General features: G+C 44.6%; 1 protein-coding gene across 6 annotated transcripts in view; it reads left to right on the forward strand.

Annotated features, from left to right (window-relative positions):
• acacb (acetyl-CoA carboxylase beta) overlaps window positions 1–14007 on the forward strand; it is a 221639-nt gene that overhangs the window by 11577 nt on the left and 196055 nt on the right. For all 6 annotated transcript variants that reach the window (XM_070887998.1, XM_070887999.1, XM_070888000.1 and 3 more), the window contains one exon: window positions 13605–13706. In XM_070887998.1, coding sequence (XP_070744099.1) covers window positions 13612–13706 — 95 coding nt within the window. In that variant the 5' untranslated portion in view covers window positions 13605–13611. Of the gene's footprint in view, window positions 1–13604; window positions 13707–14007 lie in introns of those variants that run through there.

Consider the following 14007-nt stretch of genomic DNA (forward strand, 5'->3'; position numbering starts at 1 on the left):
TAAAGGTATCAATACCACCGCGTCGTCCCACATCCAGAGGTGGGCGCTGACATTATCTGGCTATGATTATGTTATTCGCAATAGACCAGGCACCAACAACTGCGTTGATGCATTGAGCCGGTTACCGTTGCCCACACCAGAGGTGGAAACGCCAATGCCCGCAGAGCTACTCATGGTCATGGATGCCTTTGAGAGGGAAGGGTCACCTGTCACTGCTCAACAAGTTAAGACCTGGACCAGCCAGGATATGACCCTATCGGTTGTAAAACGTTGTGTTCTTAACGGGGACTGGTCGACCATCCTCAAGGAAATGGGTGATGAAACCAAACCGTACAGCCGTCGCAACGCTGAGCTTTTCATCCAATCTGACTGTTTACTGTGGGGTAATAGTGTTCTAATGCCCAAGAAAGGCAGGGCGAGATTTGTATGGGAGTTATATAGTACGCATCCCGGTATTGTAATGATGAAGGCCATCACCAGGTCACATATTTGGTGGCCTGACATTGACTCGGACTTAGAGTCATGTGTGCATCAGTGCAGCACTTGCATGCAGTTAAGCAATGCCCCAAAGGAAGCTCCTCTCAGTCTGTGGTTATGGCCATCCAAACCGTGGTCTAGAATCCACATCGACTTTGCGGGCCCCTTCCTCGGCAAAATGTTTTTTGTGGTGGTGGATGCATACTCTAAATGGATACAATGTTTGATCATGTCATCCAGCACTTCCACTGCCACCATTGCGAACCTGAGAGCCATGTTTGCCACACATGGTCTGCCAGACATCGGTATCAGTGACAACGGACCGTGTTTCACGAGCCTGGAGTTTCAAGAGTTCATGAATCGCAACAACATAAAACACGTGAGGTCAGCCCCGTTCAAATCCGCGTCCAATGGTCAAGCAGAGCGGGTAGTTCAAACCATCAAGCAGAGCCTGAAACATGTAACTCATGGTTCCTTGCAGACACGCCTGTCACGTATACTGCTCAGTTACAGGTCAAGGCCACAGACGCTCACCGGAGTCCCGCCTGCGGAACTATTGATAAAGAGAGGCTTCAAAACCAGGCTCTCTCTAGTCCATCCTGACCTTAACGATCATGTCGAAACCCGAAATCGACGGCAGCAGTGGTATCACGACAGCGGCGCAGTGTCACACGGCATATCTGTAAATGACCCAGTGTATGTATCTAACCATGGTCAAGGGCCCAAGTGGCTTTCAGGCAATGTTACGGATAAGGAGGGTAACCGGGTATATATGGTTAAGCTCAAGAATGGGCAGATGTGCAGGAAACACATTGATCAAATCAAGCTAAGACACAGTGATGAACCGGAACAGTTGGAAGAAGACACCGCGAGCTTAGACGACCAACCAACTCACGTCCAGCTATCAGAAGAACCCCCTGTGGTCAAAGCCCAGCCCCAAGTTGTGAGAGACTCAAAGCACTGGGATTGTACTGAGACGGTCAACCAGGGAGCGAAGGGCTCCGGACCGTCTGAACTTGTAATATGGACTTGTGCCAAGAACTGGGGGGGGGGAAATTATGTAATGTATGTACATAAGGTCTGCCCACCACCAGGGGGCATTGTCTTCGAAGGTCCTAAGGTCATAGGTACACTCGTGCTGGGCCCGGTATATAACCTGAACTTCACCTTTGTATCTTCACTTCTGGAAGCCATTAAAGACTGACCAGGTTACACCTAGTCACTGGCTTACAATATGGAGTTCATTGTATCATTTCATACACTACAGGATCAAATGTGCAGTAATGTCATTGCGTCCTCCATTGTATACAGGTTCGACCTCCAAAATCCGGAAATCTCGGGACCGAGGCTGTTCCGGATTTCGGGTATTTCTGGATTTCGGAACGTATTTCCAACGTCCCGAAGCCAGAAACACCTGGGCCGAGGTTCGGGTATTTCCGAATTTCGGAGCAAAAATCTGAAGTCCCGAAACTGGAAACCCTTGGACCGACTTTCGTGTACAGGTACCTGTATTTTCAGACAGCGTGCCGACCCCACCAAGGAGGGAACATCGGAGGCAGTGGGGAGAAGAGGAGCAGCCAGTCCCAGGACACAGCACGCATTTCCAATGTCCCGAATTTTGACTTTTGGCGGTAAGTATGAAGACCTGCAAAAAAGGTAAGTTAAAGTTTTATTTTTAAATTTTTTTTCAGCGATTTCGTAGGTAAGGGTTTTGTGAATGTTTTGTGAATTTTTGTTTTTGGCAATTTTTTTTGGTGTGTGTGTGTGTCTGTGCATTGGGCGGGGGGAGTGGGGGATTATTTACTGTTGCGAAAAAAAACTATTTGGCTCAGCGGTGACCCGAAGTTAGACCGGGAAAAACCTGCATTGCAGCCATTAGGACAGTGGGGTAGGTATGAAGACCTGTAAAAAAGGTAAGTTAAAGTTTTTGGTTTTTAATTCTTTTTCAGCGATTTAATAAGAATAAGAACATAAGAAACAGGAGCAGGAGTAAGCCATATGGCCTCTCGAGCCTGCTCCGCCATTTAATAAGATCATGGCTGATCTGATTGTGGACTTAGGTCCACTTCCCTGCCCGCTCCCCATAACCCCTTATCCCATTATCGTTTAAGAAAATGTCTATTTCTGACAAATTTATTCAATGCCCTAGCTTCCACAGCTCTCTGAGGCAGCGAATTCCACAGATTTACAACCCTCAGAGAAGAAATTTCTCCTCATCTCAGGTTTAAATGGGCGGCCCCTTATTCTAAGATCATACCCTCTAGTTCTAGTCTCCCCCAATCAGTGGCAACATCCTCTCTGCATCCATGTTTTGTGATTTTTTAAAAAATTTTTGTTTTTCACTTTTTTTGGTGTTTTCCCCCCTCCCTCGGCCCACCTCGGAACAGTAATCGGCCTCAGACAAAAGTTAGCGAGGACAGCGTTTTCCGCTGATTTATACCGCTGGGTCTTTAAAAAATAGCGGAATGATTAGCGGTATTTTTGGCGGAAAAATACCGCTATCGCCATTTAAAAAAAAATGTCCAGATTTCGGAATATTTTCTGGATTCCGGATGACCCCTCCACGGATCAGCATGATGTCAGATTTTGGAATGTTCCGGATTTTGGAACTCCGGATTTGGGAGGTCGAACCTGTATAAATGTTGTAAAGTGCCCTTTACTGAGCACAAGAGGTCAATTAAAGTAAAGCATTGATTAGCCAGCGATTGCAGAATGTTGCCCTAGATCACTGCCTCAGATGATATCTTAATCTGTGAATCACAATACTCTGCAAACCAGTTCTAGATGCTATGTTCTACACCTCTGTGCAAGTTGAAAGCCATAGATAGCTGTTTGCTGCGTATAAGCTGGGAGAGTATATAGAGGCATACTGCAGATCAGAAAAATAGATACAATACTAACACTAAAACATTTAAAAAAACACGGCCCAAACTCGCTCTTTGGATTCCCAATCCCTTCCCCAAGGGGAAACACGCCATACTTAGACTGAGATAGCAAAAGATCCGCTCTCATGCTTCCGCTGATCTCATTTTATAACAAGTTGCTTGGAGACATTCCAGTGCAGCACTGGCAGAGGCCAACGAGCCCAAATGTTATTTCTAATTGATTCTGGGACTGGGAATACAGCTGGGGTCAGGAGAGCATCTTGGGGATAGTCAGATATAACCCCTTCCCCCACCCGCCAGAGATTCACCCTAATAAAAGGGGAGGAAGGAGCAAAAAGCCTAGGCCATTGTCTGGACTGAATCCTGATATAAAAGCTTTAACTCAGTCCCTCCTATTTGATATTTGTAAACTGTACTGCTCAAGTGTTTTTTCAAAGTTGGAAATTCTAGCTCCTGCAACAAATCCTAGAAATGTCAGTGCAGAACGAGAACAGTCAACCCATTGTGTTTGGGCTAGTGGTAATTTTCCCACTGGAACTATCTATTCTAATTCTATTTTTATTTTTTATCTTTATCTTTCTGTTATCCAATTCTCTCATGTTGCAGTTTACTCAGCTTCAATGATAATTGTAAGAGCACAAGAAATAGGAACAGGAGTAGGCCATTCGAACCCTCGAGCCTGTTCCAGGGATGAGGTCCTACGAAACGAATTTAAGGAGCTAGGAGCTAAATTAAAAAGTAGGACCTCAAAAGTAGTAATCTCGGGATTGCTACCAGTGCCACGTGCTAGTCAGAGTAGGAATCGCAGGATAGCGCAGATGAATATGTGGCTTGAGCAGTGGTGCAGCAGGGAGGGATTCAAATTCCTGGGGCATTGGAACCGGTTCTGGGGGAAGTGGGACCAGTACAAACCGGACGGTCTGCACCTGGGCAGGACCGGAACCAATGTCCTAGGGGGAGTGTTTGCTAGTGCTGTTGGGGAGGAGTTAAACTAATATGGCAGGGGGATGGGAACTAATGCAGGGAGACAGAGGGAAACAAAAAGGAGGCAAAAGCAAAAGACAGAAAGGAGATGAGGAAAAGTGGAGGGCAGAGAAACCCAAAGCAAAGAACAAAAAGGGCCATTGTACAGCAAAATTCTAAATGGACAAAGGGTGTTAAAAAAACAAGCCTGAAGGCTTTGTGTCTTAATGCAAGGAGTATCCGCAATAAGGTGGATGAATTAACTGTGCAAATAGATGTTAACAAATATGATGTGATTGGGATTACGGAGACATGGCTCCAGGATGATCAGGGCTGGGAACTCAACATCCAGGGGTATTCAACATTCAGGAAGGATAGAATAAAAGGAAAAGGAGGTGGGGTAGCATTGCTGGTTAAAGAGGAGATTAAGGCAATAGTTAGGAAGGACATTAGCTTGGATGATGTGGAATCTATATGGGTAGAGCTGCAGAACACCAAAAGGCAAAAAACGTTAGTGGGAGTTGTGCACAGACCTCCAAACAGTAGTAGTGATGTTGGGGAGGGCATCAAACAGGAAATTAGGGGTGCATGCAATAAAGGTGCAGCAGTTATAATGGGTGACTTTAATATGCACATAGATTGGGTTAACCAAACTGGAAGCAATACGGTGGAGGAGGATTTCCTGGAGTGCATAAGGGATGGTTTTTTAGACCAATATGTCGAGGAACCAACTAGGGGGGAGGCCATCTTAGACTGGGTGTTGTGTAATGAGAGAGGATTAATTAGCAATCTCGTTGTGCGAGGCCCCTTGGGGAAGAGTGACCATAATATGGTGGAATTCTGCATTAGGATGGAGAATGAAACAGTTAATTCAGAGACCATGGTCCAGAACTTAAAGAAGGGTAACTTTGAAGGTATGAGGCGTGAATTGGCTAGGATAGATTGGCGAATGATACTTAAGGGGTTGACTGTGGATGGGCAATGGCAGACATTTAGAGACCGCATGGATGAACTACAACAATTGTACATTCCTGTCTGGCGTAAAAATAAAAAAGGGAAGGTGGCTCAACCGTGGCTATCAAGGGAAATCAGGGATAGTATTAAAGCCAAGGAAGTGGCATACAAATTGGCCAGAAATGGCAGCGAACCCGGGGACTGGGAGAAATTTAGAATTCAGAAGAGGAGGACAAAGGATTTGATTAGGGCAGGGAAATGGAGTACGTGAAGAAGCTTGCAGGAAACATTAAGACGGATTGCAAAAGTTTCTATAGATATGTAAAGAGAAAAAGGTTAGTAAAGACAAACGTAGGTCCCCTGCAGTCAGAATCAGGGGAAGTCATAACGGGGAACAAAGAAATGGCGGACCAATTGAACAAGTACTTTGGTTCGGTATTCACTAAGGAGGACACAAACAACCTTCCGGATATAAAAGGGGTCGGAGGGTCTAGTAAGGAGGAGGAACTGAGGGAAATCCTTATTAGTCGGGAAATTGTATTGGGGAAATTGATGGGATTGAAGGTCGATAAATCCCCAGGGCCTGATGGACTGCATCCCAGAGTACTTAAGGAGGTGGCCTTGGAAATAGTGGATGCATTGACAGTCATTTTCCAACATTCCATTGACTCTGGATCAGTTCCTATGGAGTGGAGGGTAGCCAATGTAACCCCACTTTTTGAAAAAGGAGGGAGAGAGATAACAGGGAATTATAGACCGATCAGCTTAACATCGGTAGTGGGTAAAATGATGGAATCAATTATTAAGGATGTCATAGCAGTGTATTTGGAAAGAGGTGACATGATAAGTCCAAGTCAGCATGGATTTGTGAAAGGGAAATCATGCTTGACAAATCTTCTGGAATTTTTTGAGGATGTTTCCAGTAGAGTGGACAAGGGAGAACCAGTTGATGTGGCATATTTGGACTTTCAGAAGGCTTTCGACACAAGAGATTAATGTGCAAAGTTAAAGCACATGAGATTGGGGGTAGTGTGCTGGCATGGATTGAGAACTGGTTGTCAGACAGGAAGCAAAGAGTAGGAGTAAATGGGGACTTTTCAGAATGGCAGGCAGTGACTAGTGGGGTACCGCAAGGTTCTGTGCTGGGGCCCCAGCTGTTTACACTGTACATTAATGATTTAGACGAGGGGATTAAATGTAGTATCTCCAAATTTGCGGATGACACTAAGTTGGGTGGCAGTGTGAGCTGCGAGGAGGATGCTATGAGGCTGCAGAGCGACTTGGATAGGTTAGGTGAGTGGGCAAATGCATGGCAGATGAAGTATAATGTGGATAAATGTGAGGTTATCCACTTTGGTGGTAAAAACAGAGAGACATGACTATTATCTGAATGGTGACAGATTAGGAAAAGGGGAGGTGCAAAGAGACCTGGGTGTCATGGTACATCAGTCATTGAAGGTTGGCATGCAGGTACAGCAGGCGGTTAAGAAAGCAAATGGCATGTTGGCCTTCATAGCGAGGGGATTTGAGTACAGGGGCAGGGAGGTGTTGCTACAGTTGTACAGGGCCTTGGTGAGGCCACACCTGGAGTATTGTGTACAGTTTTGGTCTCCTAACTTGAGGAAGGACATTCTTGCTATTGAGGGAGTGCAGCGAAGGTTCACCAGACTGATTCCCGGGATGGCGGGACTGACCTATCAAGAAAGACTGGATCAACTGGGCTTGTATTCACTGGAGTTCAGAAGAATGAGAGGGGACCTCATAGAAACGTTTAAAATTCTGACGGGGTTAAGACAGGTTAGATGCAGGAAGAATGTTCCCAATGTTGGGGAAGTCCAGAACCAGGGGACACAGTCTAAGGATAAGGGGTAAGCCATTTCGGACCGAGATGAGGAGGAACTTCTTCACCCAGAGAGTGGTGAACCTGTGGAATTCTCTACCACTAAATATATTCAAAAGGGAGTTAGATGAAGTCCTTACTACTAGGGGGATCAAGGGGTATGGCGAGAAAGCAGGAATGGGGTACTGAAGTTGCATGTTCAGCCATGAACTCATTGAATGGCGGTGCAGACTAGAAGGGCCGAATGGCCTACTCCTGCACCTATTTTCTATGTTTCTATGTTTCTATTCAGTAAGATCATGGCTGATCTTCAACCTCAACTGCACCTTCCCACACTATCCCGATATCTCTTAGTGTCCAAAAATCTAGCGATCTCTGTCTTGAATATATTCACAACAGAGCATCCACTGCTCTCTGGCGTAAAAAATTCCAAAGATTCCAAACCCTTTGAATGAGGAAATTTCTACTCATCTCAGTCCTAAATGGCCGACCCCTGTGATTGTGACCCCTGGTTCTAGACTCCCCAGCTGGGGAAACATCCTCCCTGCATCTACCCTGTCAAGCCCCTTAAGAATTGTATACGTTTCAATGAGATCACACCTCATTCTTCTCGGCCTAGTCTACTCAGTCTCAAGTGTGGTAAAGAATTCCATATCCTAATTACACTTTGCATGAAAAATAAATCCTTCTGATCTCCCTCTTCATGCTTCTAATTCTGAGTTTATGCCCCCTTGCTGTTGATTCACCAACCAGTGGAAATAATCTTTCACTCTTTATTCTTTCAAACTCATTCATATTTTTAAACTAATGTTAGTTCTCCTGCTGAGCGTTCTCTGCTCTAGTGAATACAAAGTTCTTTATTAAAAAATCTTATCATCTCATCCTACTCTCATGTCTAGTAAATCGGCACCTTTTCATTGATTCCTGTATTTTTATAATGAAATGCACAAAATCAATTGCAGCCTAACCAATATTATGTTTAGAGTCCTTCTTGACTTTTATATTCAGTGCCTCTATGTATAAATCCCAGCATCCATTTCTTCCTGGAATCCAGGTACCTGTATGCCTATATCTCCCTATTCCTGTTCTCCATTCAGTTAAGGCATATTTCCATTGTTCCACCCCAACCCCCCTCTTCCCAATGCAGGGCCAGCTCATGGCAACATGAGAGGGCCCTGGTACTGAGCTCCAGAACTTTTGCGCAACCTCTGAAATAGTTTTCAAATCTTGATGAATTGCTATTCAAGCCCAGGGAACAAAAGGTTGTGAGTATCTTATGCAATATGTGCACTGATGAGATGTGGTTTTGGGAGAAATAGCAGAAGGTAAAGACAGCGTGTTAGGAGATCACTGGAGGAAAACACAGCGGGAGAAAATTGCTGGAATAAAGTAGCAAGAACAGTTAGAGTGGAAGAGGGAAGGTATCAGGTATGAAATGGCAGAGAGAAAGTGAGAGGGTACGAGAGAAGACGGAGGGCAGCAAAGACAGAGAATGACAGAGGGAGAGAATAATAGAGAAATACAGAGCAAGAGAGTAACTGAGAAAGAGGGTGTGTTACTGAGTGAGAAAGACACAGAAACACAAAATTAACATAGGCACAGCAGTGGGTGTCAACATTTGCTGCCTTCACTGGAAGAAATGCTGCTTTATACTCTTGTCTACTTTTTTGCTAAAATTTGGGAAAACAACAATTTCAGACTCTAGGAGAAAGTAGCAGAAAGAGAAATATAGAAAAAGGTGAAGAGCAATAGAGCGGGTGTTATATAGCAACATTCTTCTATTGACCTCTGTAATGTATTTGCTTAATGGGTTCTTTGCTTAAGAATTCATAGCAACACATTGCTATTGTCATGTATTCAACCAGCATTGTAACCCATGTATAATCTAACAAAATATGGAAAGCCTCCAAGTCGATTCCAGGGATGGTGGTTTTTCAGGACGACATCCTCATCACGGGTTACGATACTGAACACCTCCACAACCTGGAGGAGGTGCTACGCAGACTGGACCGGGTAGGGCTGCGACTGAAAAAGGCGAAGTGCGTCTTCCTAGTTCCAGAGGTCGAATTCCTGGGTATGAGGATAGCAGCAGACGGGATCAGCCCTACTGCGTCCAAGACGGAAGCGATCCAGAGAGCACCCAGACCCTGTAACACGACGGAGCTGCGTTCGTTCCTAGGGCTCCTGAACTATTTTGGTAACTTTCTTCCCAAATTGAGCAAGCTGCTAGAGCCGCAAATGGCCACAAATAGAGACCCGCTATTGTCTCTAGTCAAGAAATGTGTCCTGAATGGGGACTGGGCAGCCACGTACAGGGCATGCCCTGAGGAATTTAAACCATTTCACAGGCGCAGGGATGAATTCTCGATTCAGGCCGATTGCCTACTGTGGGTAAACCGCGTAGTCATGCCCCAGATGGGCAGAGAGGTGTTCATCAGAGAATTCCACAATGAGCACCCGGGCATTATCATGATGAAGGCAATTGCCAGGTCACACGTTTGGTGGCCAGGGATAGATGCAAATCTGGAACTTTGTGTTCGCAGGTGCAACTCGTGTGCCCAGCTGGGCAATGCGCCCAGGGAAGCCCCCCTTAGCCCCTGGCCATGGCCTGCCAAGCCTTGGTCACGCATCCATGTGGACTACGCAGGTCCTTTCATGGGAAAAATGTTTTTGGTTGTAGTAGACGCCTACTCCAAATGGATCAAGTGTGACATTTTAAATTCAAGCACATCCTCTGCCACGGTAGAAAGTCTACGGGCAATGTTCGCCGCCCACAGTCTACCGGACATCTTGGTCAGCGACAATGGCCCGTGCTTCACAAGCACTGAATTCCAGGACTTCATGGCAGGCAATGGAATTAACCAAGTCAGAACGGCACCGTGCAAGCCGGCCTCAAACGGCCAGGCAGAATGAGCAGTGCAGATAATCAAACAGGGGATGCTCAGAATCCAAAGGGGTTCCCTACAAAGCCGCTTATCACGCTTCCTGTTGGCCTACAGATCCCGACCACACTCGCTCACAGGGGTTCCACCCGCAGAGCTGCTAATGAAAAGGACGCTCAAAACCCGATTATCCCTTATACACCCCACCATGAAAGAAATTGTCGAGAGCAGGCGCCAGTCACAATATGATTACCATGACAGGAATGCGAGGGCGCGATGTATTGATGTAAATGACCCTGTTTTTGTCCTCAACTACGCTGTAGGGCCCAAATGGCTTGCAGGCACCGTGATTGCCAAAGAGGGAAATAGGATTCTGGTAGTTAAACTTACCAATGGACAAATCTGCCGCAAACATGTGGATCAAACAAAAAGGAGGTTCAGCAACCTCATAGAAGAAGCAGAGGAAGAACACGATATAGAGTTCACTCCACCACAGGTGACCGAACACCGGAACCAAAGGGAGGAGAGCCCAGTCACTGTGGGCAGTCCGGACATGCCTGAGGCACCGCAAACAGCAGACACTCAGGCCAGCGCCCAACAACCGGAGCCCCAACTTAGGCGCTCTACAAGAGAGCGTAAACCACCAGAGAGACTCAACCTGTGATCCCAATAAGACTTTGGGGGGGGGAGGTGATGTCATATATTCAACCAGCATTCTAACCCATGTATAATCTGACCTAAGTTGTACACTGTGAGAACAATGACCACTAGGTGGTGAACTTGTGGAAGACACTCCTAACCTGGACCTTCAGGTATAAAAGGGGAAGCTCCACCCACCTTCATTACTTGAGTGCTAAGGAATAAAGGACAGGTCACAGACTGACCTTCAAGCATGGGCCTCGTGTGCATTTATACTGTATAGTAAGGACGTATCAGCTATTATGAACCAGTTGGTTTATTAACAAAGGTTAACACATTTATCATATCATCATCATCATCATAGGCGGTCCCTCGAAGTGAGGATGACTTGCTTCCACGCCAAAAAAGGATGAGTTCATAGGTTAACACATTACCAGTTCATCCACTACTTCAAAAAAAATAGGGTCTAGGAAATGTCCCATCCAGACCTCTCTGTCAGTCAGTAAATAAAATGAGAAATTACCAGCAGATTGCATCACTGTACAAGTATATTTCCTAATCCACCAGGGGATGCATGATCCAGACACTCTAGTGTATCAACCCACTCCTTCAGTGTTTGACTATCACTGTCAGAATGGAACTAAGGGCTCCCAGAGCAACCCTTGCAGGTAACACCCCTTGAGCCAGCCTTGCCAAAATGTATTGTTACACATTTATCCATGTTGAACAGCATTTGTCACATATCATGCTTCTGTCTTCTTGTAGTCTACGGTATTCTTCCTCACAGTTTGCCATTTTCCCAAATTTGGCATGGGACAGGCTGGATGGACCAGTTGGCCTTTTCCTGAACATTTTTTGTATATCAGTACGATATCATCGCCTTCTGTGCCCGTGTCCAGTTCAATTATGTATGTGGAGAACAAGACATGACACTGGCTGCATCCAGACAATCTAAGCAACATCTACATACTCTTACTCTCTGCTGTCTTCTTTAGCCAACCCTCTGTCTCTGACACCACTTTGCTTTTAATGCCACGGGCCTTAATCTTTGCAGTAAGTTTCTTATTGGCACTTCATCAAACACTTTCTTTTAACCCTCCTAATCTTTTTTAAAATTGGTGTTATCTGCTTTTGCATTTTCCTGCCTTTCTTCTTTATTACCAGCATTAACTTTATTGCATGCCTTCTTCTGGTACTTAAGTTTTGATTTTATCTCCTTATTTATTAGTGTAGTTCTAGGCTATGTCACAATTACTGTTAGTTGCAATGTTTTTTGTTTATATCCTTCATGTCTTATACTGTTCTTAAATATTCCCCATTGCTGGTCTTCTGTTTCAGCTGCCAACCTTTTCCATCCAATTTGTCTGGGGCCTCGGTACTTTTTCATCACTCTGGAATTTGTTCTTTTCCAGTCCAATACTTGCTTTTGATTTTGTGTATTTCTTTGTCTATTCTATATTCCATATATTTTTCTGTTTTCCTATAGGTTTTGTGGGGCATGGTTAACTAAGTTGTTTTGTGCAATGTCTTTTTATTGGACAAAAGGCTAACTCTCTGTCGAACTCTCTGTTCGAGCCTCAAGCCAAATCTCAGTACCATATGTCAGATTGTCTGAGAGGTTCCAGAGTTATCCCAAAGGGTGCTCAACCACAACCTGCAGGGCCTGCAGTCCATTGTCAACTTTTGACAATGTCATCTTTGTCCCACTTAGACACCCAAGTCTTACCCAATATTCTAGAATCAGAGAAATTACTAAACCCTCCGGAATCATTATTTCACTCTTAACTTCAAGGCCAGACTCGGCATCAGACCCAAATATCTTAATGTTCTTCAGCTCAGCTACTGGTCCAAACCTTAGCCTAACTGCCCAGTAAAAATCTTAGATTAAATCAGTCCTTACTACAACCTCGATTCAGATTCTCAACCCCCTTTCCCTGCCTCTGTACTTGCTTAAAACCTGTTACACCTGTAAAATTTTCCAGTTCTATTGAAAGGTCATCGACCTGAAACATTAACTGCATTTCTCTGTCCACAGAAACTGCCTGACCTGCTGAGTATTTCTAGCATTTTCTGTTTTTATTTCAGATCTCCTCCCTTCCCACCGTCCAGAGCCCCAAGTACTCCTTCCAAGTGAAACATCGATTTACTTGTACTTCTTGCAATTTAGTCAACTGTATTCGCTGCTCACGATGTGGTCTCCTCTACATTGGGGAGGCCAAGTGCAGATTGGGCGACCGCTTTGCAGAACACCTCCGTTCAGTCTGCGAGCGTGACCTGGAGGTTCCGGTCACCTGTCACTTTAATTCTCTGCTCTACTCCCATTCTGATCTCTCTGTCCTTGGCCTCCTTCACTGTTCCAGTGAAGCTCAACGTAAGCTCGAAGAACAGCACCTCATCTTTCGATACAGCCTCATCATTGGGTTCAAAAGCAAAATGCTGGAAATCTGAAATAAAAACAGAAAATGCTGGAAATACTCAGCAGGTCAGGCAGCATCTGTGGAGAGAGAAAGGTAATCGACCTGAAACAATAACTCTGTTTCTCTCTCCACAGATACTGCCTGACCTGCTGAATAAATAATTCCAGCATTTTCTGTTTTTATTCCAAAAATGTCTGCTGCACTAACAAATTATTGATCAGCAAATACAATAAAGATTGGAAGAGCACAATACTTAGTGAAAATCATCATTGCCTTTTCAGAGTACAACTCTTCAGCTGATTACTTTCCCCATTGTGCAGAGTGGAGAGATTAAACCTGTGGGGTAAATTTTCCTAATACGTTCAGGCAGCAAAATACCCTGCCTACTGCAAGCACATATTGGAAAATTGTGGGATTGAGTTCTGATTTGAAGGCAGCAGCATGATAAGGGTGACCTAGGTTTTCTGAAAACCTATTTATCTGAAAAAGACGGCCCTGTATTCAATTTAAAAAAAATGCTACTTACAGGTTTAAATTATTTTAACAGTGATTGAATGGATGTAGCAGCTCGCAGGAAGACAAAAAGTGACGCGTCATTGATTTCTACGTCTCTATTGGTGTTAGAAACATCTACAGCCAGCATCATGAGGTTAGTTTTTACTGTTTGTTTTCTAGATTAGGCACTGAATGGACAGAAAATTCCCTGTGATGAACTCATTTCAGTTACATTGACTATCTCTGATTCCTTTGTGTAATGTATACAACTAGTTCTTAATAGCAATGTGTTGCTATGAATTCTTAAGCGAAGAACCCATGAAGCAAATACATTACACTCTGGATATTATATTCCGTGCCATTTTGTAGACCAACGGGATTGCCATGATATCCTTTCTTGTGCTAAGCACTTTGGAAAATTATTGTTGTTAATACAAAGGTATCTTGAATAAGTG

This window comes from Pristiophorus japonicus, chromosome 8 (assembly GCF_044704955.1).
Source record: "Pristiophorus japonicus isolate sPriJap1 chromosome 8, sPriJap1.hap1, whole genome shotgun sequence".
Lineage (NCBI taxonomy): Eukaryota > Metazoa > Chordata > Chondrichthyes > Pristiophoridae > Pristiophorus > Pristiophorus japonicus.